We start from the raw sequence: 23,529 nt of genomic DNA on the forward strand, positions 1-23,529 counted from the left end.
GGCATATGCGTATTACATATATAAACTTAAATTAAACTAAAGAAATAGGAAATATTAAATGTTATAAGATAATAGGTTACATATAAAAAGAAAACAAAATAGTTTAAAATAAAGATGATTACAACTAATTACAAGCGGGGAAGGACAAGAGCGCAGTTTTTATACCCGGAAGCGATGTTTCGGAACCGATAACGTGCAAAAGTCTGTTGTAGTCACTACATGGTATACGAAAAGGTTCATGCAGAGAAAAGTTAGTAGTGCAAGTGGGAAGTATAAGCTTGTGAAATTGCGGGTCCTTCTAGATGGAACAAAAATGTTAATTTGGCTCAACAGCTCGGAGGAGTCAATCTCACCATTCAAAAGTTTGTAAAGAAAAGTTTCACCAAGCATAGTTCTACGATTAGTTAAAGAAGAAAGGTTAATTAACTGAAGTCGACTAGAATAAGATGGAAGTTGTACAGTTGTATCCCAGCGCAAATCACGAAAGGCAAAGAGTAAAAACTGTTTTTTGTACAGGTTCTAATATGTTTTGATAAAACTCATATTGACGAGACCAAACACAAGATCCATACTCCAATATGGGGCGGACTAAAGAAGTAAAAAGTATTTTGGTAGTATATGGATTCTTGAACTCCTTCGACCATCGCTTTATAAAGCCAAGAACGCTTTTAGCCCTTTCTTAAAACCTTGGATTACAAAAGATGTAAACTGTAAAAGGTTAGTTGTGGTAGACCTATTCTTGATAAACACATGCTGGTATTGCGAAAAAATAGATTTACATAAATGCTGTATTTGAGACGTCATAATTTTCTCAAACAGTTAAGGTATCGCTGACAATTTAAAAAATTCTTCTGTTATTAGTGACATCGGATTTATTGCCACATTTTGAAGAGGTGAAATAAACGAATCCTTCCATATAGTTCGAAACTCGGAAAGTGTAACGGACAACTCAAAAATTTTAAGTAAAGGCGAGCACAACGACTCCGCACAGAACCTCAGGACACAAGCGGGAATACCGCCTGGGACCGGTGAGTATAGCATCAATCTTGAGTATATATATTAATCGTCATTAGTTCCTTAGCTACCGAACTTTCCGTTATAATAGGATTATGAATGCAGTGGGATTTCGTTATAGGATATGGATATGGATATATCTATACTAGAGTTGTACTTAGTGGATATGTACGTAGTCAAAGTAAAGAAGTTAGCAAGTAAATTAGAAACAGATTGATCAGAAGAAGCCGAAACATTATTAAAAACTGCAAAAGATGGAAGGGAGATAGAATTTCGCTTTGAGTTAACGAAACTATAGAGCTCTTTAGGATTTTTGAAGAATTGAAACTTGCAGCGTTGTAATTAATTATTATAGCATTCATGAGAAACAATAAAATTCGATTTAGCAACCAAGTAACGAGAAAGATCCGATGATAGACCCGTGACTTTATACTTTTTTTAATACCTAGACTTAAGATTCTTTAGTTTTGACAGCTCCCTCGTAAACCATGGTGATTTTTGCGTCACCACAGGAGACACTAGGGGTACACAGTCATTAAAGATTGATTCAACAGTGAGATAAAATAAAGAAATTGCGAAATTCATATCCGTACAAGTGTATAAATTAGTCCAATCGGTATTAAGAAAGTCATTGTTCAATGCGACAAAGTTAGTTTTCCGAAAACATCGGGTGCGTGCCGTAGGATCACACTCGGAGACGGGCTCGCGGCTGGGAGACTCAATAGATAACTCTAAAGTTGGATGACAACTTTCCTCTGGTAACACCATTGGAGTAGTTCTAGTACTTCACACAAACTAGGACAAGAAGTAAAAATCAGATCCAGAAATCTGCCAGACGTATTAGAAATCGAATTCAGCTGGGCCAACGAAAGCTCAAGCAGACCATCAATAAAATCGTGACTCCCAGAGGGCAGCAACGTTTTGCTACCATTAAGTGTTGACCAAGTTATAGTGGGCAGGTTAAAGTCCCCAAGGACAATTAATGAGTCTCTGTCAAAAGGTAGTTCAAGTATAAATTTAATAGATTCTATGTGTAATAAGTAGGTTGGCAATTCCGATTGGAGTGTAATTTAAAAACAGGTAACAAAAATAGAAAAACGAATATAAGATAGCTTAACGCATTTAAATTCGATACTACTTAAGACAGGAATTGTTATCAGACCCGATGATAGTGCGGAATCTACAGCAATGAGAACTCCACCACCCCTGCGTCCAGTTCGATCACGTCTAAAGATATTGAAATTAGAGGGTAAAACTGTGGCGTGAAAAACGTCAGGTTTTAACCAAGTCTCAGTAAAGACAATTAGGTCAAAATCAAAACACAGACTATCTACAAAGAGTTTAGTCAACTGACTAGTATTAAGGCCTCTGACATTCTGATAGCCGACAGAGAAGGAAGTTCTTATTTTTTTGATAGAGTAGAAGAAGGAATACATAGATAAGGAAGGAGTGGGAATAGATTAAATTTTGAAAGAGTTTTTCAAATACTACTCGACAACAAACTGGAACTGAGAGTGGATAAATGTAAATGTTCAAAGTCATTAATAGATTATCTGGGAAATACGATTACAGGAAAAGGCATAGAAGCCATTAAGGCAGGTGTGGAAGCAATAAAATGTTATCCAACTCCAACAAAAATTAATGAAGTCCAAATTTTCTTAGGATTATGTTTATATTTTAGACAATTTGGCAAAGATTTTTCAATAATAGCAAAGCCTCTATATTACCAGAGAGTTTAAGTTTGAAAAAGAGGAACTGTTTAAGAATAAACATCGAGTTCATCTGAAATGGCTTCACCAAATCAGATTGAACAAAGAAATATACAAAACATAAAAACAAAAATAGCTGATACAGATTCATATATCAAGTATGGCTCAAAAACCAAACAAAACATGCGTCCACACTCTGTGGAAAACACTTAAGATTTTAACAACGGCGCAATATCAAGTCGCCAACGCTGTGCATGAAATATAAACATTAGAATAAGCATTTTTAAGAACAATTTTCGCCTCCTAGAGTCTAAGAACTCTTTTATATACACAAGACGATTGTTAATAAAATCAGTTCATATTTTGAATTCAACAGATGAAGTTGGTGTTTTAGTTTGCGGTGCTGAAATCCTCTTCAGAAACTCGATGCATTTAATATAGTTAAAATCATGTTAATAGAAGCACCGGTTTTAACAATTTACGATCCAAGAGATGAAACAGAATTACATTGTAACGCAAGTGCTTTAGGCTTTGGAGCAATAATACTATAAAGGAAAAGTAATACGAAATTTTATCCAGTACTTCATTTTTTTAAAAGAACTAGTAAAGTAGAGTCCAGATATCACAGTTTAAAATTGGAAAAATTAGCAATCATATATGCATTAAAGCGACCACAATTCACTTACACTAACATTTAACAAGAGAGAACTAAATCCACGTATCGCAATGTGGGCATTAGAATTGCAAAAGGTAAATAAAGGAAAAAGGAGACGTTAATTGAACAGGACAATGAATTTTATAAAAAGCGGTGTCATATATAAGAAAAAAGGGTAGGATTATGTAACTAGTACCAGGTTCAAAAGAAAAAAAAAATATTTAAGTTTCATGGTAAAATGGGGCATGTAGGAGTAGACAAAGTAGAAAAAATTATTGGTTTTGCAGCCTGAGAAAGAAAATTGATACGCATATAAAAAATGGACTTAAATTTGTTCTCAAATAAATAATGTAAAACAGAATTATTTCTTCACCCTATACATAAAGGAGATAACCCATTTAAATATTCACATATAGATCACTATGGACCGATATACTAAATATACCAAAATCAAACATTTTTTTATTTATTTAGTGGATGAGTGGAAGAAACATATATTAGTCGTTATAGATGCATGTACCAAATTTGTGTGGTTAGTTGCTGCAAAGGCACAAAGTATAAGATAAGGTAGAGTGTACAATGAATTACACGAGAAATAGATGCCCCAATGAATATCCAAGGAAAATGTTATAGAAGAAAGTCAAGTAAAAGAAAAACGAAACTTAACAGAAATAAGGAAAGACGCAGTAATCTGGCAACAAAAATCACACACAGTATAATAAGCGATATGTAGACTCCAAACGACAAAAACTAACGCTCTTAAAAGTGGGAGATTATGTAGTAGCCAGAAACTTTAACCAACAAAAAGGTGTGTCGAGTAAATTAGTTTCAAAAATTTAAAGGTCCATCTGTAGTTTCAAATGTACTTGATAATGATTTAAATGATAGATATTTTAAAGAAAATGTGGGGAATTTTCAGCAGACTTAAATTCCAAATTCGGGTATATGGCCAATACAGAATATGAAACCTTGGCTTACAAAAAGATATAATAAAAATGTAGAGTTGAATGAAAATTCTGAGTTAAGTAGAACAAGATTAAATTAACAAGAAGTAAAGCAGCGAGTATCAGGGTATACTCAGGGTCAGGACGGCCGAATTGTAGTAGTCTTTAAGCTTAGTATAAATACCCCATTGTGCAATACATAGCTATTAAGATAGAGAAAAGCGCTTTCTCATAAAGAAAGAGAAAATCGTGTATCACGAGACAATTAAAATAAAGATTCATTTTGTGAGTGACAATTGATGTATATTACTCTCCCTCCTAAATGTCATCTATTCTGACGGTAATCAATAACTAATCGCCATCTTTTCTTCTCAGACCCTGGTAGACATTTTTTGGGTACAAGTACTATTGGACTATTGTACTCTAAAGTTAACGATTCTGTATTAATCCCGCCGCTAAGATATTCCTTTTATATTCTTTGTGTAGTTTTAAGTGAAGAGTAAAAGCATGTCTTTTCGTTTTGAGTTGCATTTATTAAATATTCATAAACCTATACATAATTGTCTTGTACAGCTGAAACCGCGTAGCTACGCTGCAAGTGACGCCGGCAGATGAGCGGGCTGCTTATGTATTTATGTGTGGTCTTGTGGCCAATAAATGCATGGTACTTGAGAATGTAGGTTTTGTAAGGAAGCTCTGGCTGGGGTACAATTCTCAGTCTCCAGAGTTCCGTCTACAGAAAATTTATTTGATCTGAAGACCTTGAGAGTATTATGGGTGAAATGGAGGCAACCTAAAGGGATGAAAAAGGGAAAGAAAATTGGATGAGGAGAATCCAAAAGGATCTGCAATGACTGATCTTGTCTGCCAAGCGAAACCCGCTTGGCCAAGATCCGTTGTCTTTTGGACTGGGAAAAGGAAAGGGAGACTTGAGGAGAAGCGTTAGTGGGATTACGGGGTGGGGGCGGTGAAGAGAAATTACAACGACTAATCTTGCCTGCTAAGCAAAATCCCGGTGGCCAAGATCCGTTGTCTCTTCACCTTGGAGCGACTGAGCCTTGGGGTCAGTGACTGTCTTCAATGGCGGGAGAGTTACTCATCCCGACGAAGACCACTGATTCTTCGGCTCCAGAATGTTAGTGGACCGGGGTAAAAAGGGAGAGGGTAGGGTAGGCGTAGTTTTTTTGGTAAAAAAAAAATGCAAAGCGGGTTAACTAAGAGTAACACATCAGATTTTATTCATAATTAATTAATTTCAAAACATTTTTAATTCATGGGCCTAAAGGGGTCCCTACCGCACTCAAAGGTTAAAAGGAGATCCTAGGTAATGAGCTCACCTGATACTCCTTGCTACACAAAAGAATGTCCTGGTACTTTGCTGCTGCTCTTTCTTTTTTTCTTTTCTTGAAACTTTTCACTGTGATGGTCACTTGCTGAGTGATTTCTCTCTTATTCTATCTCTCTGTTCAAACCGACCCTTGCTCTGCCTACTTATATCCTAACGGTAAAAACATACGATGCGTCTTGCGCTTTGGCACGCTTTCGCTTTCCAGGCCTTTGCTTTCCCATTTGGCGTCGGCATAAGGCGCAGCGGCCGATTCTGAGAGATTGCCCTCTCCGCGACGCGACGACGGAGCCGCCACACCAAGTCGGTAGCCAGAAAGAGAGAGGCGTAGATCATGAGCATTGTCTGTCAAAAGAACTACAGTTATTTTATATTTTTATATGCCCTCCATGGGCGTTACGAAGATAATCAACAGAGGGGCCCTGCATGGGCGTAGTTTAACTTAGATATATATATCAGTAGGGGAACGGTAATGAGGTGTCAGACGCTTTGTTTGTAAATAAATATTGTAGTTAGTTAAGTGCTACAATATGTTTGTAATTATTTTATGTATTTTGTGTTTGTACTAAATGTACTTAAATGTTTCACTGAGTACAGTGAGTATTTAAATACTTGAACATGCTACAGTTCAATAATTTTGTCCAAAATGAGTTGATTCGGTTTCCAGTTATGTCTGTGTATGATGTACATAAATCTGTTAAGCTTTGAATAGTGACGGAAAGTTTTTTGTTAGTATTTCTCTGACATCTTCATGTCTTTCCATCTTCTTCAACTATCTCGTAGTCTCTTAGCGCTTCGGTTTCTATTTGGTTTAATTTGATGTATTCACCAGTCGGACAAAGATGTTATCTTCATTAGAAACTGTATTTCCATAAAAATATTCCTTTCTCAATTTCTTCATTTGGGATTATTACAGTATGTTTTATTGATGGTGATTTAATTTGTCAGACAACTTTAGCGCGAGCTGGAAGAATTGCCATTATTATCACAAGTATGTGTAACTGGAATATTTTTAAAGTTAAGATTGTCAGGCCTAAGTATTAAAGTGTCACTGGTATGTGTACAATCAAATAGGCAATTTAGTTTTTTAATGAAGTCTATACCTTAAATGTCATCGCTGGGGATTGGAAAGTTATGATTAACTTCATGTTAATTATGTGGGTTTATATACTTTATAACATTCTACGAATGCTAAAGCTTTTGAAAAAATGGAACCTTAGCCAATTCCTGAATTTTTTTTTGATAAATTGGTATTGACATTGTGAAAAACATCAACATCAATTTTTGAATAAATAATTTGTTGCATTTTTTAATTTAACAAATATTCCTGAAACCAGACTGATGTTGTATTCAATCGCGCATTTAAAATTTCTTGAGGGATCTATTATAACATTAACCCCGGCCTTCTATATTATTGTTATTTTTACCTGGTCGATAATTTTTTTTTTTTTTTGAGTGAATTTGAAACACAATAATAAATGCGTTTATTTATTATATAAAAAAGAGTTCATAAAAATGAAAAAAAGATTAACAACAACAATACTTTTTCTGCTCTATGGCTACGTTTCATAAGTTCTAACTAGATCGTCCAAACTTATCGGATAATTAGTCACCGGACAAGCTCTATGCTCTTTCAAATGGTTAATGATGCATTTCCAGCAATAGACATAACCAGAGACTGAGCAGGCTGTTGGTGTTTGGAATGGGAGTAGGCACACTGGACATTCGCCACGTTTGGGCAGTGATTGCTTTACCTTATCGGGCAGATTTCCATCTGAATTTAAGGACTTAGCTTCTGGATTCTGTAAAGAGCCGCCCACTTTCCGTCGCTGATCGTTGGAGTACCACCATTGGATAAATTGTAAAAAGAAGGCCAAAACTTCCAGCATTTCAAGAAATATATAGGTCCACTGGTACTCCTTCGGAGTAGAGCTGGGAAATCCATCGATGGCTCCATCGATAGTATCGATGGAAATTAAAAAGTGCGATAGATCGATGGAAATTTTTCGATGGCGATCTATCGAACTTGATTTGTGCGTGGTCACGTGTTTGGTAAAGTGCAGTGCTGGTTGTGGTCGCAGGAGCAGGTGGATTTTTGGCAAGGATTTTCAGGAGCTGCGTTTTGATCTTGGCAATTTAAATGGAGAAGTTTTTACATACCACCAGTAAGTATTTTACCCTGATAGTCAGGGCCGTCGAGAATATATCAGGGCCCAGTGGTAGTAAGCTACGCCCCCCCCTCTCTCTCTCTCTCTCTCTCTCTCTCTACCACAAACCCTTTACTTCAATTCTGTTTGATATAATTTCGATCAAAAACCGGGCCCCGCTAAAAACTTCGGGCCCGGTGGGAATCCCACCTTTACCACCCCCCTCTCGTCGGGCCTGCTGATAGTTTATTATCCAGATTTTGATTCAAAGACTTCAGAAATAATATAAATGGTGTATATACAGTCAAGGAAAAAAGTCAACATACACCGAATAAGAAAGTGACATTTTGCGACGTGTTTCGTCCTTTTCTGCCTACAAGTTTTGTTATTTTACTTGACTGTATACTTTTTTGTTCACATATGTACATACAGTTGTGTTCAAAAATATAGTAGCGCATCACCTTAAAAAAAATTTAATTAAATTAAACTGTTTTTTTTTACTCCTTTGTTGCCACTACTATAATTTTGAACAGGCACTTTTTGGTGTATTTCGGAAAAGTCATTAAAAAATTATAAAAACCAATGGAAAACTACCGGAATCTAGTCATATTCTCATCTTTATATCCTATTCTTTGAAAAATAAAAAAAGAAAATTTTATTTTTAATGTTAAACATGTCGAAAAATTAATTTAAATTTTTTAAGGCGATGCGCTATATTTTTGAACACAACTGTATGTATGTATAACGATTATACATAAATAAAAAAATTGTTTCGCTGGCATCAAAATTAAGAATCCCTTACAATATTAAGTTAGAAACTTGAAAACATGTACTTACTTATTAATATTAACATTAGAAAACCATCGGGATGACCAAATGCCCTCAGCAATGGTGCCGCCTGAGGAATCTGATAAAAACGAGCCTGTGCGAAAGCGGAAGAAGTTATCATCATCGGTGTGGTGCCACTTCGATAAATTACCAAGTCAACAGCAAGCAAAACGTCGGCATTGTAGCAAAGAGCTACGAACCAGTGGCAATACTTCCAATTTAATGGAGCACCTTAAACGTGCCCACCCTCTAGTGCATGAATAGAAGAAGGAAAACGTTCCTCCAATTGGATTAGATAAATATTTTGAAAAGACAAATGTTTATAGTTCAACATCGGAGAAAAAAAAGAGAATTGACGAAGCCATTGCGCAAATGGTTGCAACGGACATGCACCGAACATGTACGATGGAATGGTATCGCAACTAAAAGGTATGCTGACTGCAATTAGTTCATGTTCGGTGACGACAGATGCATGGACGTCTCATGGCAATATAAGCTACCTCACTGTAACTTGCCATTTTATTATAAACTTCGAGCTCAAGTCAGTAGTGTTGGCTACGAAGCCACTCACTGATCAGACAAACCATTCAAGCGCAAATATCGCAACTACATTTCGCGAAATATGCGATGAATGGAATATTTTTGATAAAGTTCACACTATTGTGACCGACAACGCGGCGTCCATGATAAAGACTTGCGAACTACTAAAAAAAAGCACTTACCTTGCTTCGCTCACACTCTTAACTTATTTGTGCAAGATGCGTTAGCCCTAGAAAATGTGCAAGGTATATTAAAATCCACTAAACGAATTGTTTCGTTTTTTAAAAGCAGCGCTACAGCCTATGCTAAGTTTAAAATTGCACAAGGGACAGAAAAACCGCACTCCCTGCTGCAAGAGGTCTCAACGCGGTGGAACAGAGCTTATTACATGCTGCAAAGGGTATTGCTGACTCGGGATCCTCTGATAGCCACTCTTTTGAAATGTCACAATGCGCCGATTCCGCTCACAGAGAATAACTTTCGCATAATCCAGGATTTGTGCCTGCTTTTAGAGCCATTCGACAAAGCAACAAAACATGTATCGGCTGCCAAGTCCGTTTCCATTTCCCTGATTATTCCAGCAACTTTTGCTCTCACTCAAAGCTTGGAAGAGCTTACTGAAAAAATGTTAACGGATGTGGGCAGCCAAACATGCGAATTTTTGATAAACAGTGTGAAAAAGAGGCTTTTTGTGTATGAAGGAAGATCTGGACCACGCCTAGGAACACTTCTGGATCCACGGTTAAAAAAAGATGGTTTTCAGAACCCATCTAATGCCCAACAGGCAGCGTTGGCTTTGGAGTCTGAGGTTTACGAATTATTGAAGGATATTGCAGATCCTATCATAACAGAATCGCCAAAAAATGCTAAGACTTCATTTTTATTCAAATGTGGCGGAAAAAAAATCGACGAAAAACACAAATCTTCACGGGCGGATGCAATCATAACTATTCAGCAATACTTGGAGCAAAGCAATTCACCAGAAGACGTGGATCCTTTACAATACTGGCAGGTAATCTATATAACTTTCTGTTTTACCCCATTATTCTTACATTTTTACCTGTTCCAGATAAACAAGGAATCATTTTCAGAGCTCAGCCAATGTGCAGTTAAACATTTATGCATACCAGCAAGCTCAGCGGAATCTGAAAGAACTTTTAGTAAGGCAGGAGCAATTGTATCGGACCGAAGAGCGTGCTTAAAGCCAAAGCAGGTGAACACATTGGTTTTTTTGAATAAAAACCAATGGCTTCTTAACCACTAAGTCGAATGTCGTTGTCTTTTCTCATATTAATTTCGAAAGTAATTTAACGTATTATTAAGTGTTTTTGCTTGTTAGCACAATAACTATCTGTAGAAGACTTATATAGTTTTAAGTTATCCAGTTGAGACTGAAAATCTTAATGAATTTTGTTATTGTTTTAAGTTGAAGCTTTTGTTTCACAATAAGTATGTGTAAAAGACTTATATAGTTTTAAGTTATCCAGTTGAGACTGAAAATCTTATTGAATTTTGTTATTGTTTGAAGTTGAAGCTTTTGTTTCACAATAAGTATGTGTAAAAGACTTTTATAGTTTTAAGTTATCCAGTTGAGACTGAAAATCTTAATGAATTTTGTTATTGTTTGAAGTTGAAGCTTTTGTTTGAAGTTGAAGTTGAAGTTTTTTTGTTTCAAATGTTAATTAAATAATTTAAAAACCTAAATAACAATTTTGTATTTTATTTGAATAATAATCCGATGGAACCATCGATAATATCGATGGTTTTATCCATCGATGGAAAAAGACCAAACCATCGATACTATCGATTTTTTTCCATCGCTTAAAAAACCATCGAGGGGGAGACTATCGATGGATTCCCAGCTCTACTTCGGAGGTTCGCTTGGGTATCGCAAAGTCAGCTTCATGCCCCGAAAGATGGGCGAATGTCTACGAGCTTGTTTAATAAGGTACAGGAATGTGTGCACTGCCTTGGAAGCATTATATGCATGGAACAGATTGATGGCATAGTCTTCCCATTTGTAAGTATCATCTTGATGAGCACTTCGCTGCCTTAGTTTGCGTTCCACATAGGGTAGAATGGTAAGCAGAGTGGCGGATATCCATTGCTGGCGTCTTGTCAAGAGCTCCCCCGTTTTTGTGCCTGTTCTTTGCAGTCCACAGAATAATAATAATAATAAACCAACTGGAGCAGCCATGTCAACAGCGGTGAGAGTTCCTCCTTCAGCCTAAATGAACCCCAGAGCTTAAAGTCCAATAGTAGGCCGAAATAGTCGAAAATTTTACTCAAATCTAGATAAGATTGTCCAGCGTTTCGGCTGCTGATATTTCAAATATCGATGGTACATTCTGTAAATTTTGACGCACATTGGCTCCCTCCGCCATTTAAATACCAATTAAAGAAATATATTCAAGTATAAGCAGTTGAGATTAAAATTTTAAGGCAAGACTGTTTTAATTTGACCTGTAATCTCCGTACAACTGTTTACGATTTTTGACACGGCATCATTCATATTTGTGAATGTGTCTACCTAAACAATAGGTTTTACCTTATCAATGGAACAATTTTGTGTCATAACTTTTACAGCTGTCTTGTGCTGTATTTATTAGCCAGTGGCTAAATTAGAACTTCACTGATCTAGGCACTTTTAAGGGCCTTTGCCAGTTTTTTCTCTTGGGCATATTGGTTAGCCGTTTTACTTTTTTGTTGCAGATTAAGGAGTTTAGCAGACATTACTTCTATTACTTCTCCTTTAACTGTTTTTGATAATTGAGTAATGATCTCAGCTATTATTTTCTCAGTGCCTTATCAAATTTCTCTCATGGCCTTCTAGTTTTGTTATACCATAACCGCATAAAGTATATATGTTGTTCATCAGGACTAACAGCCGAAGCGATCTAGCCATGTCCGTTTGTCCGTATGAACCCCTAGATTTAGGAGACTATAAAAGCTAAAGCTATCAAATTTGTTACTTAGACCCCTGTAATACCTACGGTGTTTAAGTATATTTCAACTTTTTGACACGCCCCCTGGCGTTTCCGAATATTAGATAAAACCGATTTTCTCAAAGACTATACTAGCTATAGAGATCAAATTTGTAATGTGCACTGATTTAGTACATGCACAGATTTTTCTTTTCTCAAAATTATGCCCGTCCATCTCCGCCCCACCAAATTTGTTATGTAGATTTGTTCGGTATGCGTGCAGATTAATTATTTGAATTATTTGCCACGCCCACTTTCGCCATCTAATCAAGATAAAAACGATTGCCTGCTGCAATTTTTAGACTATCTACCAACCTATTAAATTTTATAAAAATCGGACTAGAAAAATGAAAAATAAGTATACTTTTAAACAAGTTTTACCGGGCGGTCTATACGGGAAAAGTTGGCCGTAGGCTAGTGGCGGCGCTAGAATGCTCGTGTGTTTTTGTGAGAGTGAGCAAGAGCGAGATAGCATATGCTAACGCATGTAAAACGAATTTAATAGACATACATTTGGTGCTCGACATTTTAAATATTTGTTCATCTGGTGGATGGTATACCGAAGCCGGCGAAATGACTTACTTACTACATTTCTTCATGTTTTGTATTTATGTGCTATTTTCTTCTTTTTATCGAATAGCATTTATTTCTCTCTTTTCACGTGTGTTTGATTTTCTTTTTATGTTTTGAATTTGATGTCCTCTCCAGCGTTGTTTTTGTTTTGTGGCAGGTCCGTTAGGACCATGGCAGGGTCGCCATATAATATGTTTGTTGCTTAATAGTTTTAGTTTTTTAAGGTTTCCTTGCTTGCAAAGTAATAACACCTTGTTTGACTTGCTTTGTTAGGCATATAATTTATAATGAATCCATCGTTTTATTATCAAAGCAATTTAGCCTGAATACACGGATTTCTTTTAAACTCTGGTGCACGACTATAGCCGCACCCTGTTTTTTCTTATAACTCAAACACGAATAGATACATATAGAAGAAATCTAAAACTACCTTTAGATAAAGCATGAAACAAGATGTAGAAATAAATAAGAAAAACAACAACATTCGCACAAAATAACTGTAATTTTTCACATTTCGTTTTGTTCTAAGTGCATAACTATAGCGTATATAGATTTGTTTAGGATGCGTGCAGATTAATAATGTTTAAAATTTTTGCCGTGCCCACCTTCGCCTTCATAATCTAAAAAAAAAAAAACGAAGAATGCAAATATACGTAAAACGAGTTTTACTATGCGGCTCATATGGGCGGAGTTGGCTGTACACTAGTGGCGGCGCTAGAGTGCGTTCGTGAGAGTGAGCCAAAAAGTCCAAAAGGTACTGGGTGACCAGTACCTCCGGTAAGGCCGCACTCTGGTCATGCGGCGCCTCTCCGATCCAACTGCGACACCCTATGGCAGGAGAGCACTTTGTACGCGCACAGGCAGACGGAAAATGGGTGTAGAGCTGCTACCTGCCCCCCAGCGTGAGCCATGATAATTTTTGTAGAGCGCTCGACGAGATAGTCAACGACGCGCGTTCTCGCAGTCCCCTCGTTATTGCAGGGGAATTCAACGCATGGGCCCTTGACTGGGGGAGCGCGTTTACTAATGCGAGAGGACGATCGCTTCTGGAAGCCTTTGCAACGCTGAACGTAGTCCTTCTGAACAGAGGGTCAAGCTTCACATTCAGCAGAGCAATCGGCGGGTCCGTTATCGACCTCACCTTCGTCAGCGGCGGGCTATTTAGGTCTCATCATGGAGCGTTGGTGAAATCTACACGGGCAGCGACCACGAGGCGATATTATTCTCCCTAGGAGTCACCCAACCCCGTCGGGCGGCGCTGCCCCAAAGCAGTGAATACAAGAGCGACTCTGGACGTAGGAGCCTTCGCCGATGCATTGGCAACGAGTGGACCCAGAGCACTGCCCAGCGGATGGCAGACCAGCTTTCCAGCATGCTGGCTGCATCGTGCAACGCAAGCATGGCGGTAAGGAGACCTTTTAAGGGACGTCAGCAACCTGTTTTCTGGTGGAAAAGCTCAATCGGAGACACACGTAGAATGTGGCTAGCCTCTAGGCGGCGTTAACAGAGAGCAAGGAAATGAGGATTGGAGACATGGCCGCAAGGAGGAAGGAGCTGAAGAAGGCTATGTATGAAGCGAAGCGCGAAGTGTACCACAGTTTCTGCGACACGGCCGATCAGAACCCTTGGGACAGGGAATACAAGTTCGCGGTCAAGCGAGTCTACGCCAAGCGAGTCTTCTCCTACTGAAGCCAGCGAGCTGGAACGTATTGTCTGAGATCTCATCTCCCAGCGTGCCGACTCCCTTGTAATTGTAGGCGCGTTGAACATGTTGCTTCCCGCTACCACGTCCCAGTCACCACCGATGAAGTGCTTGCGGCCTCCAGGTCGCTGAAACAAAACAAGGCCCCGGGCCCGGATTCCATCCCCATCCGTGCACTTCAGCTGGCAATGGCAACTCGCCCGAAAATATTCGCGGCAACCTTCGACCAGTGCCTGAAGGAGGGAGTATTCCTATCTTAGTGGAAGTTGCAAAAGCTGCCTGTTGCCTGTCTGCCAATCAGTACGGATTTCGCAAGGCAAGGTCCATAATAGAAGCGGTCAGCAGAGTAGTGAGTACAGCGGCCGATGCTATTGAGGGCTATCGGGGAGAAAGCTGGTGCACTCTGCGTCGACTGGATCCGTTCAACGGCAGGTGTCTGCAGGAGTACCTCAGGGTTCTGTTCTGGGTCCGCTTCTGTGGAACATCATGTACGATGGCATCCTTCGACTAGACATGCCGAGTAGGTGTCTGCTTGTCGGCTACGCGGACGATGTCGCTGTCGTAGTGGTGGGCAAGAAACTGAAGGATGTAGAGTCAACGGCAAATACAGCCATTGCATCCATCACGACCTGGCTGCGCTCGGTGGGCCTAGTACTAGCGGCGCAAAAGACAGAAGCGGTGCTAATCAGCAGCCGGAAGTTAGTGGAAACGGCCACCGTTACAATCGACGGTATCGAGGTGAAATCGGCTACAGCAATTCGCTACCTAGGAGTGTGGCTCGACACAAGATTGTGTTTCCGAGAACACCTAGCAGCGGTATAGCAGAAGGCAACGGAATCGGGTGGAACACTTGCCAGGATCATGCTCAACACAAGAGGGCCCAAACAGGAGCGAAGAATGTTGCTGATGAGCGTGGTCAAATCACAAATATTGTACGAAGCCCAGATCTGGGCACCGGCCATGGAGGTGGAAAGCTACCGTCGGCTCATCAGTCCGACTTATCGACTCTGCGCTCTCAGAGTCTGTAGCGCCTTTAGGACTGTTTCGGAGAATGCAGCCTTAGTAGGAGCTGGCATGGTGCCCATCGACATTTTGGCTGCCGAAGTTCGGGTCACTGCATTCCGAAGAGTGGGGCCAAAGCAGACGCTAGAAGGCTCAGTTTGAGGAAATGGCAGGACCGATGGGACGCTGCACCAAACGGCAGATGGACGCATCGCCTCATCCCCAAAATTGAGGCTTGAGCAATCGAGGATGCCCACCACGTCTTATTCAGTTGCGGCCGCTGCGGTGTGGATAGACAGCGGGTCGAGCGGGCGATCGGCCAATCCATATCGGAGGCCAGCTTGGTACCCAGCATGCTGGAAAGCAAGGATAACTGGGCGGCGGTGAGAGCCTACATCGGAGTCATCATGCGCGAGCTTAGGAGACTGGAGCGAGAAAGACTAGGTAAAGCATAGAAGTTGCCATAACCCTGGCGAAGCAATTCCCAATGGGACGTACCGCCGGGCGGGCATTCTTTTTATGTATCCATGATAATCGATTTCTGTTGTCAGTATGGTTGTATTTTGTTGATCTTCTTTATATGTTAATAAATGAATTAAAAAAAAAACATATGCACTGATTGTTTCTTAAGTTTTTGTCACACATTTGTTTTTGTTTTTCCTTCGCACAAAAACTCGCAAAGTGTGGAAATGTTTTATTTTTTTTCGCACATAACATTATAAAACAATTAATTAAAGAAAAAAATATGTAAACATTGGCCCGCAGCTGTTTTGGAGGAGGGGTGACATGTTCTTTCACATTTATCCATACATTGTCCATCCTTATTTATATAAGTTATGACCAGCCAAACAAGAAAGTGAACGGAAGCGATTGCAACATAGCCGCAGACGCAGCTTCAGCAATTAGTCGGTCCCACGGCTGACCGAAAATGATCCTCCAGATGAAGCGCATTGACCGCGGCTACCAACTGGATGGCACGAGCCGCTGATTCATCTATTTTTGGTTAGCTGTGGATTTCTTGGGTCTTAATAATATATTATAAGTTTATTTTTTAGCAATATTTGGAGTCGACCAGTCGCCCATAAAGATCAAATATAAAAAAAAAAAAATATAAATAACTTATATCCATATATATTTGTTTTAAATCCATTGTTTATTTCTTTATATACATATACATAAGAAACGAGTTTCCACGTGGGGTTTTATTGTCTATGATGAACAATAAACCACTGTGTACTTCAATTTTGTTGAACTGTGTCTGCCACTGCTAGAACACGTCTTGATCGTTCGTTTGCTTGCTTATTACTAAATTTTCAATTCTTACGCAACTACGTAGGTCATACAGGTTTATAAAGAGTGACAGAGACAGAGCATACCAGACTGACGCCAGTATATTCTAGAAAACTTAAGAGAAAATACAAAACAAAAGCATTGTGAGATGTACAAGATCATTCATGAGTCTTTGCTTTGCTGCGTATAGCAATGCAAGTCAAATGACAATTGGTTCCTCAACATCCCACCCCCCCGTGAAACTCCGTTTCTGAACCCGGTAGGCCTGCAATCTTTGTGATAGGGCGAGTGACTTCCCCTGATTTGGTGAGAACCTGAACCGCTCTGACGAGGCCATCATCTCCTGTGAACACCTGAGTTACCCGTCCTAAGAGCCATGCCGATGGAGGCGCGTTAGAGTCCTTGATGAGTACAAGTTTACCGATCGCAATGTTTGGTAACTTGGTGGTCCATTTCGGGCGCTGTTGTAGCGATGTCAAGTATTCTTGATGCCAACGCTTCCAAAATCCTTGAAGCATTGCTTGAACATGCTGCCAGTAGCTCAATCGATTGGTCGGAATCTGCAAATACCCGTCTTCAGGAACTGCTGTATATGTTCTGCCAATTAAGAAATGTGCCGGTGACAGGTAGGCAATTTCAGTATCCGATGCTGTGCACAATGGTCGCGAATTAACGACAGATTCTATTTGCGAGAGCAGTGTGTGCATCTGCTCAAAGGTGAGGACGTTGGTTCCTATTACACGTCGCAAATGCAGCTTAACCGAGCGTACTGCCGACTCCCACTTACCACCCCAGTGTGGTAAATATGGAGGAATAAAATTCCATTTGATGCCTTGATCGGCAAGGGCTTTTGAAACGACATCATTGTGCTCGCGTGAAGCGAGAAGCTGTACCATTTCGTCTAGTGCACGTTTTGCACCAACAAAGTTGCGCCCGTTATCGCTATACATTTGGGAGCACTTCCCACGACGAGCCATAAAACGTTTTAATGCCGCCAAGAATGTGTCGGTGCTGAGATCAGTGGCCAGCTCCAGATGAAGAGCTGAAGTAACCATACATACAAACAGGCAAATGTAGCCCTTTTCCTTCCTGGGGTTTCGTCCCTTGTGAACCTTCAACAAGATAGGTCCAGCATAATCGCATCCAGTATGCTCAAATGGAAAGGCTTGTCGCACTCGAACAGCCGGTAAATTGGCCATTAACTGATTTGCTGTGTGATGGCGCTGTCTAAAACAGTTTAAACACTCATGTGTGATACGTCGAATAAGGTTTCGTGCGCCAATGATCCAATATTTCTGGCGAATTGTTACAAACATTGCTGAAACTCCTGGATGAAGATTGACCTTATGCTCATGTTTCAGCAGCAATTCCACAAGGCGATGTTGTTTCGGCAAAACTACTGGATGCTTGGCATCTGCAGGCAATTGCGACCTTTCCAAACGTCCACCCACACGTACAATTCCATCTTCGTCAACGAAGGGAGATAGTTTGCTTAAAATTGATCGTCTGTCCACAGATTGCTTCCTCAAAAGCAGCTGTCAATCGTCATTGAATTGATGTGCCTGTCGTAGGCAAAACTTCCTTGCTCTGGTAACTTCATCGAACTTTAGAGGTCCTGAATATGTAGACTTGCTTGATTTGATTCGATGAACGAAGCGGAATACATATGCGACCACTCGAACCAGTCTGATCCAAGATGATGTCCTTCCGAGTAGTACCTCAAATGGGGAATCCTCAATATCCTTGGAAATGGTTGTCAAGATTTTGGTTTTGAACTCAAGTTCTGCTGCTGGCTTGAGAATTGAGCAGCAAGTTGGTGGTCTATTCATTGTCTCTGAGTATAGTGTACAGTCGTGCAGCCAAGATGGTCCCTTCCACCATAGATCAAAGTCAATTAAGTCACTCGCTAGCATGCCTCGTGATGCACAATCCGCAGGATTCTCTTTAGTGCTGACATGTCTCCAAGCGCTACGTGGTATGGTCTCTAGTATTTATGCCGTTCGGTTGGCAACAAATGTTTTAAGTTTACAGGATTGATGCGAAAGCCATGACAAAACGATTGTAGAATCGGTCCATGCGTGTATCTTAACATCTTTCTGGCGCAGACCAGACCTTACTGCTTGGAATAAACGAGCTAATAGTAGAGCTCCGCAAAGTTCCAACCGTGGCAACGACTTCTGCTTTAATGGTGAAACTCTTGTTTTAGCTGCAATGAGTGCCACTCCGATGCTTCCATCTAGGTGTGTCACACGGTTGTAAATGACAGCAGAGTAAGCCTTTAACGAAGCATCTGAAAATCCATGGAGTTCGATGTCATCGGGTTGATTGTCTACAAATCGTGGTATCTTCAAGTTCCTTAACGTGAAAATGTCCTTTCTGAATGTTTGCCATAAGTGCGCTTGCTTCGTTGGCAGTTCCGAGTCCCAATCCAGATTAAGCAGCCATAATTCTTGGAGCAGAATTTTAAACTTGATCACCACTGGCGCCAAAATGCCGAGTGTGTCAAAGATGCGTGCCGTGTCAGATAGCACTTGTCGCTTCGTACAAGTAATATGTTCCGATAATGAAACCTTATATGTTAGGACGTCTTCTCCAGGACGCCAATGCAGCCCAAGCACCTTTGCTGCCATCTTTGAGAAATCGATTTCATTTCCCTCGTTGCTGGCAATTCGTTTACTATTCGAGACCCATTTGCTTAGCTCCAATTGTGCCCGTGACATAAGGAGTATCAGCTCTTCCTTAATGTCGAGTAGTTCTTGTTCGTTCATGGCTCCTGTCAGTACGTCATCGACGTAGAAATCATCCAAAAGTATCCTAGCCGCCCTTGGAAACTCGTATTCGTGATCAGTTGCCAGTTGTTCCAGCACTCTAACTGCCAGAAACGGTGCACATGCCGTGCCATAGGTGACTGTGGTCAACTTGTAATGCTTCAATGGTTCCTCAGGGTCTTCTCTCCAAAGGATTTGTTGAAAATTCTGATGTTCAGGGGCCACTAGAATCTGTCTGAACATTTTGACGATGTCCGCAGAAAATACGAATCTGTGCATTCGAAAACGCAGACAAACGTTGAAGAGGTTGCGTTGTATACATGGGCCAATGTGAAGTGCGTCGTTAAGAGATCGTCCATCCCGATCTTGAAATGATCCATCGAACACCACCCGCAGCTTGGCGCCTATGACTGGATGGTGTGGCAAATACAATGACTTCTTACATACGTTTGTGTCTTCGTCTGCAGCTACTTCCTTCATGTGACCCAGCTGGATATACTCTCTCATAAACTGAGTATATTTTAACTTCAAGCTGGAGTCCTTCATTAGACGACGCTCGACTGCGAGAAAGCGCGATCTCGCTCCTTGAAATGTATCCGCAAATTGTGGGTTTTGTTCCTTGAAGGGCAAATCGACGATGTATGATGTAACGATGTATCTTCCATTCGAGTTGCGGTTGTGGGTACGCCGGAAGTGCGTTTGGACCTTTTCATCCTCTTTGTTTACAGTTGTGTGTGATGGAACTTCCTCTAGTTCCCAAAATCTTTGCAGTAGTCCATCTATATTAACCGTAGTCAGCAATGACGTAGATGATGTTTGCAATCTTGAAGTGTATACCGATGTGATTACCCATCCAAATATGGTGTTAACTGCAATAGGGTGCCCTTGACCATCGCATAACTTCTCTCCGGTGAGAACTAACCAAATGCATTCATTGCCCAGCAAAATGTCGATTGAGGCGTTAGTTCTGAAGTCAGGGTCAGCCATTTGGTATCCCTTAAATACCGACAGTGATGAAGCATCAATGTTTTCACGTGCCAATGGTGAGGTGATCTTTCCTAAAATGTGAGCTTTAATATCGATGCAATGACTCGACACACGAGACATCATCTGGAGAGAGCAGAAACCTCTGGTTATTCCCGCCTTGACGTCTGAGATGCCCGATGTGGCAACTGGAAATGGCGAACGTGCAAGACCCAACGTCTGTACGCACCGTTCCGAAATGAATGACAAGTCTGAGGCGCTATCCAATAAAATACGACACGTCAGCAAGGCTCCTTGAGAATTTCGGACGTGTACCAATGCAGTATGTAGAGTGCTTCTTCGTTGGCCATTTGGCTTACTGGGTCTGGTAACATTCATCATTGCTATCGCTGATGCCGCTGGTGACTCCTCAGAAACCTGGCCTGAGTTGCATTGGTGCTGCTCTGAGCTATTTTGCTGTGTAGAATGGCCTTCAGAATGCAGCATAGAATGATGGCGGCGCTTGCAATACTTGCAAGAAGACTTCGAGCCACAAGCGCTTACTCCATGTCCAGTTCTGAAACAATTAAAACACATATGTTTCTCCTTCGCAAAGGTGTAATGTTGCTTGACAGTCAAGCTTTGGAATTGAGGACAAGCCGACAGTATGTGCTCAGTACTATGACATTTCATACAATTACCTGTAATGGCAAGCATGGTGCGTGCTTGCCTTTTTCCCCTTTTATCCCTCGGTTTGCTCGCTACATGATCGATAACTTGACTGAGCTCAAGGCGATCGCATCGTGAGTCCAAAAACTTGAGCAACTCTTCAATGGTAGGATTTTCGATATCTTGGCTTTTGTCGATCCATTCACGTCGGGTAGCCTCATCAACCTTGTTGATGAGCAAGTATATGAGCCAACAGTCACGGCCCGTTTGTCCAGAAGCGTCTAAAGCCCGAATAACATCACTGGCTCCGCAAGTCAGAGCGCGTAGCGATGATGAGTTTTGCCCAACAGCTTTTGGCAATGCGGTGAATGTGTCCATCAGTAAATTCACCAAGTAACGGGGCTTTTCATATCGATCACTCAATGATTTCCATGCAGTGACGTAATTTGCATCCACTACGGGCAGATGCTGGATGAGTATCGCTGCTTCTCCTATGACGCATGACTTAAGGTGATGAAACTTTTGGATATTCGTTAAAGTTGTCTTTCCGTGAATGGTACTCTCAAACAGGCCTTTAAAGGCATGCCATTCCTTGTAATCTCCACCGAAGGGCTTGATGTTGATTTTCGGTAACTCACAATCTCTTGGTGCCGCTGTTGCAACCGACTGTGAGCCTGACGAAGACGAAGATTGCTGTGGCGAGAGCAATCTCTCAACCAATAGTTGCTGCTGCTCCATTTGCCGTTGCTGGTGTTCCATTTGACGTTGCTGGTGTTCCATTTGACTCTGCATCTGGAGTTCCATTTCACGCTGCTGGTGTTCCATTTGACCCTGCATCTGGAGTTGTAGTTGTTGCTGTTGATTCTGCATTTGTTGCAGAATTCCTTGGAAGAGCGAACCATCGTTACCAGCCGCGCCGATTTCTTCCAACTTGCCAGACGGAGCCAAGGCAGCTCGTAAAGCCGTAAGGCGGGCATTTGCTATTTCATATTTCTCCTCGTATATCCCGAAGTCTTCGGTAGGGTCCACATAACCCTCTAGTTTGTCGTATTTGGCCAATTCGTCGCCAGACTTCACGAACTCGTTCCACGCATTGGACAAAGTTTTTAATTTGGTGTCAATTGCGAAGACGTCGGCATCCTGTGCAGGATTCTCTGCATATCCATATATGCGTGTAATGGTTGTCTTCAATCTTCCTCTGGCCTTTATGAATGTTTTCATTTCCTCCATGATGAAATACCAAGAAATCTCCACTGCTTGTGTGGACCAAAAAATTTCAAGACGCGTCTTTTTCCAGAGATGTGTTCCCTCACGATCTCGTCGATTATATCGATAACAGATACCGATAGGCGAGTGGCGCCACCGTTTGTCCGCGCTTTTTCCAATAAGCACGCGATTGTCTATTCGATAGTAGGCCAGAACTATCGACTACTAACTTTGAGGTTAACAATTAATTGCAACCACGTTGCAACAAATTATTAAGAAATGAGTAACAAACAAACAATGCCCAATGATCCGGCTCGAAGGACCAAATTATGATGAACAATAAACCACTGTGTTTAATATCTCATAAGAACTAAACTTTATTTTTACTTCAATTTTGTTGAACTGTGTCTGCCACTGCTAGAACACGTCTTGATCGTTCGTTTGCTTGCTTATTACTAAATTTTCAATTCTTACGCAACTACGTAGGTCATATAGGTTTATAAAGAGTGACAGAGACAGAGCATACCAGACTGACGCCAGTATATTCTAGAAAACTTAAGAGAAAATACAAAACAAAAGCATTGTGAGATGTGCAAGATCATTCATGAGTCTTTGCTTTGCTGCGTATAGCAATGCAAGTCAAATGACAATTGGTTCCTCAACAATCTAACCATGTCTTTCCTCGTGATAAAGGATCAGGTTCTGAGAACTCAAGGTTTTAAAATATATTAATTCACAACACAGGATGGTTAGCTTACAACACTTACACTTACACTTACACTTAGACTTACAACAACGATGATCTTCAGTTATATGTCCAAACAAACATTACCGAATTAACCCGTGAACAGAAAGGCGTTTATGATCATGTTGTGCAAATGATAAATAATGGAAGTGGAAGCATCTTCATAGATGCTTCAGGGGGAACTAGGAAAACATTCCTCATCAGATTGATTCTGGCCACGGTTCGAGCAAAAAAGGACACAGCTTCAGCTCTTGCTTCGACTGGAATAGCTGCGACTCATAGCTCATTCACCGCTGAAGTTGCCATTGAACATGCAAATCATCGAGACTCCCATCTGCAACATTTCCAGACGATCGCTGGAGGCTTTTGAAAGATCATTGCGGGATTTACGTAGAATCACTCAAGCATTCGGGAATGCGTTGATATTTCTGGAAGGAGATTTCTG

At 40.6% G+C, this 23,529-nt stretch overlaps 1 protein-coding gene and 1 pseudogene across 1 annotated transcript; both read right to left on the bottom strand.

Moving 5' to 3' along the window:
• Window positions 1-7,226: 7,226 nt before the first annotated feature.
• Window positions 7,227-11,619, bottom strand: LOC137574989 (peroxisome assembly protein 12-like; annotated as a pseudogene).
• Window positions 11,620-15,552: 3,933 nt separating this feature from the next.
• LOC137574998 (uncharacterized) lies at window positions 15,553-22,363 on the bottom strand. Its single transcript, XM_068287412.1, has 3 exons — window positions 18,897-22,363; window positions 16,964-17,960; window positions 15,553-15,834 (listed from the first exon to the last, which is right to left on the bottom strand). The coding sequence occupies exons 1-3, from the start codon at window positions 22,361-22,363 to the stop codon at window positions 15,553-15,555; spliced, it is 4,746 nt and encodes a 1,581-aa protein (XP_068143513.1).
• Between the last annotated feature and the right edge of the window lie 1,166 nt (window positions 22,364-23,529).

This window comes from Drosophila tropicalis, unplaced genomic scaffold (assembly GCF_018151085.1).
Source record: "Drosophila tropicalis isolate 14030-0801.00 unplaced genomic scaffold, ASM1815108v1 contig_527, whole genome shotgun sequence".
Lineage (NCBI taxonomy): Eukaryota > Metazoa > Arthropoda > Insecta > Diptera > Drosophilidae > Drosophila > Drosophila tropicalis.

What these genes read in the sequence shown, in the direction of transcription:
- LOC137574998 (XM_068287412.1), bottom strand. Translation starts at nt 22,363, where the DNA reads ATGGAGGAAATGAAAACATTCATAAAGGCCAGAGGAAGATTGAAGACA. An exon ending in AAGCAGAAGTCGTTGCCACG is followed by an intron (nt 17,961 to 18,896) that starts GTTGGAACTTTG and finishes AAACTGTTTTAG; the next exon opens with ACAGCGCCATCACACAGCAA. An exon ending in AAACGGAGTTTCACGGGGGG is followed by an intron (nt 15,835 to 16,963) that starts GTGGGATGTTGA and finishes ACTCCGATGTAG; the next exon opens with GCTCTCACCGCCGCCCAGTT.